This window comes from Penaeus monodon, chromosome 20 (assembly GCF_015228065.2).
Source record: "Penaeus monodon isolate SGIC_2016 chromosome 20, NSTDA_Pmon_1, whole genome shotgun sequence".
Taxonomy (NCBI): Eukaryota; Metazoa; Arthropoda; class Malacostraca; order Decapoda; family Penaeidae; genus Penaeus; species Penaeus monodon.
The window spans coordinates 19,279,762-19,280,155 of record NC_051405.1 but is presented as its reverse complement, the minus strand read 5'-3'; the positions used below and the strand labels follow the sequence as shown (position 1 = coordinate 19,280,155).

General features: G+C 45.7%; 1 protein-coding gene across 1 annotated transcript in view; it reads right to left on the bottom strand.

Annotated features, from left to right (window-relative positions):
• LOC119585936 overlaps nucleotides 1–394 on the bottom strand; it is a 9,943-nt gene that overhangs the window by 8,763 nt on the left and 786 nt on the right. Inside the window, exon 2 of the mRNA XM_037934652.1 lies at nucleotides 135–286. Coding sequence (XP_037790580.1) covers nucleotides 135–286 — 152 coding nt within the window. The remainder of the gene's footprint in view (nucleotides 1–134; nucleotides 287–394) is intronic.

Sequence of the window (394 nt, the reverse complement as noted above, 5' to 3'; positions counted from 1 at the left end):
GCAAATGTTTACGTACATATAAATGTCCCTTAATACATTCGTAATGAACACCAAAACTCAGAATTAAACACACTATACTACTTGCTTTCAGTATAAAAAGATTGTCTCCCCAAAGAAAATCCCATTCGTCTTACCCACGTCGTAAAGGTGGTATTGGACACTTCGTTCTCCATGAAGAAAGTAAGCGAGTGGTTGCCAGGCTCGAGGGACACCAGGTGGAAGTCCCAAGTGAGAGCCTGTGCCACTCCCAGTCCGGACACAGTGCCAAAGTCCAGGAACGTTGCAGCTGTAAGCAGGAAAAGGCGAGGGAGGGGGTGAGGGAAGGTGTAAGCACTGAAATCCGACAGTGAAAGAATGAGTTCCATTATCTTGTTTCTCTCTCTCTTTCTCTCAG